General features: G+C 23.6%; 2 protein-coding genes across 4 annotated transcripts in view; one reads left to right on the top strand and one right to left on the bottom strand.

The window, feature by feature from the left end:
* LOC100167797 (NACHT domain- and WD repeat-containing protein 1) overlaps positions 1-1722 on the bottom strand; it is a 296809-nt gene that overhangs the window by 70523 nt on the left and 224564 nt on the right. The gene's annotated exons all lie outside the window — the stretch shown is intronic.
* On the top strand, positions 96-1608 carry LOC100575812. Its single transcript, XM_003241020.4, has 2 exons — positions 96-681; positions 1239-1608. The coding sequence occupies exons 1-2, from the start codon at positions 188-190 to the stop codon at positions 1429-1431; spliced, it is 687 nt and encodes a 228-aa protein (XP_003241068.1). The 5' UTR covers positions 96-187; the 3' UTR covers positions 1432-1608.

Here is a 1722-nt window from a genome sequence, read left to right as displayed (position 1 = left end):
AAATACTGAATAAATCGAAATTAAGATCAAATAAAATTGTTTCCATGACAAATGGCAGTATATCTACTCCATTAAAAAAAAAAACAAAACTTTTATTGTAAATAATACGTGTGCATTTGATACTATTCTATCGATAATCTGCATTGGCTATTATGATTTTCCAAAATATAAAAACTATATTGAAAATATGAGTAACGATTTTTTGCAATTTTGTAAGTCGATTGCAATACACGGAGCTTCAACAAAAGACTACCATAAGAGATATGAAATTTTAAAAATAAGTGGAATATTGGAGAGACCAAATTCCGAAATGAGTGGTGTACAATGTTATGACGCCCAATGTAATATACAGAATCTCATAAAGCAATTGAAAGTTATATCGGGTAAAAAAAATATCAACTGTGATAGATGTTCATTGGTAAATAATGAATATCTCAACCTGTTAAGCCCTAATATGAAAATAATTGGTGCAAAAGGATTTACTAAAGAAATATTAGAAGAAGAAATACATAAATATATATCAACCAAGCAAGAACTTTGTAATTCATGTGATCATTATATCGAAACAATCTATGAAGTAGAACCTCATATTTTTATTGACGTTGATCTTTTGGGCTATTATGGAGATGCAAACTGCAAAATATCATCCATTCCCACAACTATAATGATATATAAAAATCAGTAAGATTACAATAATTGTATACTTGTACAGCTATAAATATCTATGTCTAAAAAATAATACTTATGTATTTTCAATATATAGTGTAACAAGACCTGAAAAAAAATGATGCTATACTTAAACATATGAAAAAAATTGTTAAAATTATATGATTAGTAAATTTAAGAAATATACTCATATCAGAAAATTCCCAAAAATAATATTTTGAAAAAAGTGATTTTATTCCAAATTAATTTAATAAAAATAATATCGATATTTTAAAAAATAAACTACTTGACTTAGATAAATGTTTTTACCATATAAATTGATCTTATAATCAGATTAACAAATTTGCTATTTTAAATTTATTAAAAAAATGTAATAATTGTCAAAAATTAATTATTTTTATGTTATACGTGTATCGCAAGTAAAAATATTTAATATTATACATAAAAAAAACTTTAATAATATTGTATAGGACAAAAGTTATTTCTTCAATCAGGTTTTTCTGTTAAACAGTGTAGGTATTATACTATAGTATAATAAATATTGTTATGTTATTATTATAATTTTTTTTAAGGTTCAGCTTACTAGGAATTGTCGATTTCATTGGGAATAGTATTTTAGAAGTCAACCAAACAATGGGTCACTACACAGCCTACATAAGAAGGTCAGACAACTGGGAACATCACGATGATCTTAAGAAGAAGACCAGACGCGTTTCATCAGAACAAATTATTAATCCGCATATCCTAATTTATGTAATGATGTAAAAAGCCTAATATTTACGATATTATTTACAATTATTTTTTACAATTATTATAAATTAACATAAACATAACTATTTTTTATCAACATAACAACAAAAGCTATACAGATTTTTTTTTATACAAAAATAAAGTATTGTTATTTAATATTATTTTATATGAACACTATTAAATGAAGAAGTCAAGAACAAGATTCGTTCATATTAATTATAAATGAATAAAATTTTAATATTCTGTTATTTATTAAACTGTCATACGTCTTAGATTAATAGTGTTTGTATTCTTTTAAATAGAGAT

Source organism: Acyrthosiphon pisum, chromosome A1 (genome assembly GCF_005508785.2).
Source record: "Acyrthosiphon pisum isolate AL4f chromosome A1, pea_aphid_22Mar2018_4r6ur, whole genome shotgun sequence".
NCBI lineage: Eukaryota > Metazoa > Arthropoda > Insecta > Hemiptera > Aphididae > Acyrthosiphon > Acyrthosiphon pisum.
The sequence above is the reverse complement of the archived record's forward strand: the minus strand, read 5'-3'. Positions and strand labels throughout refer to the sequence as shown.

Bases quoted from the DNA above. Each gene is read 5' to 3' on its own strand.
- LOC100575812 (XM_003241020.4), top strand. From the start codon at position 188: ATGAGTAACGATTTTTTGCAATTTTGTAAGTCGATTGCAATACACGGA. The intron at 682-1,238 runs GTAAGATTACAA...ATTTTTTTTAAG, and splicing joins ATAATGATATATAAAAATCA to GTTCAGCTTACTAGGAATTG.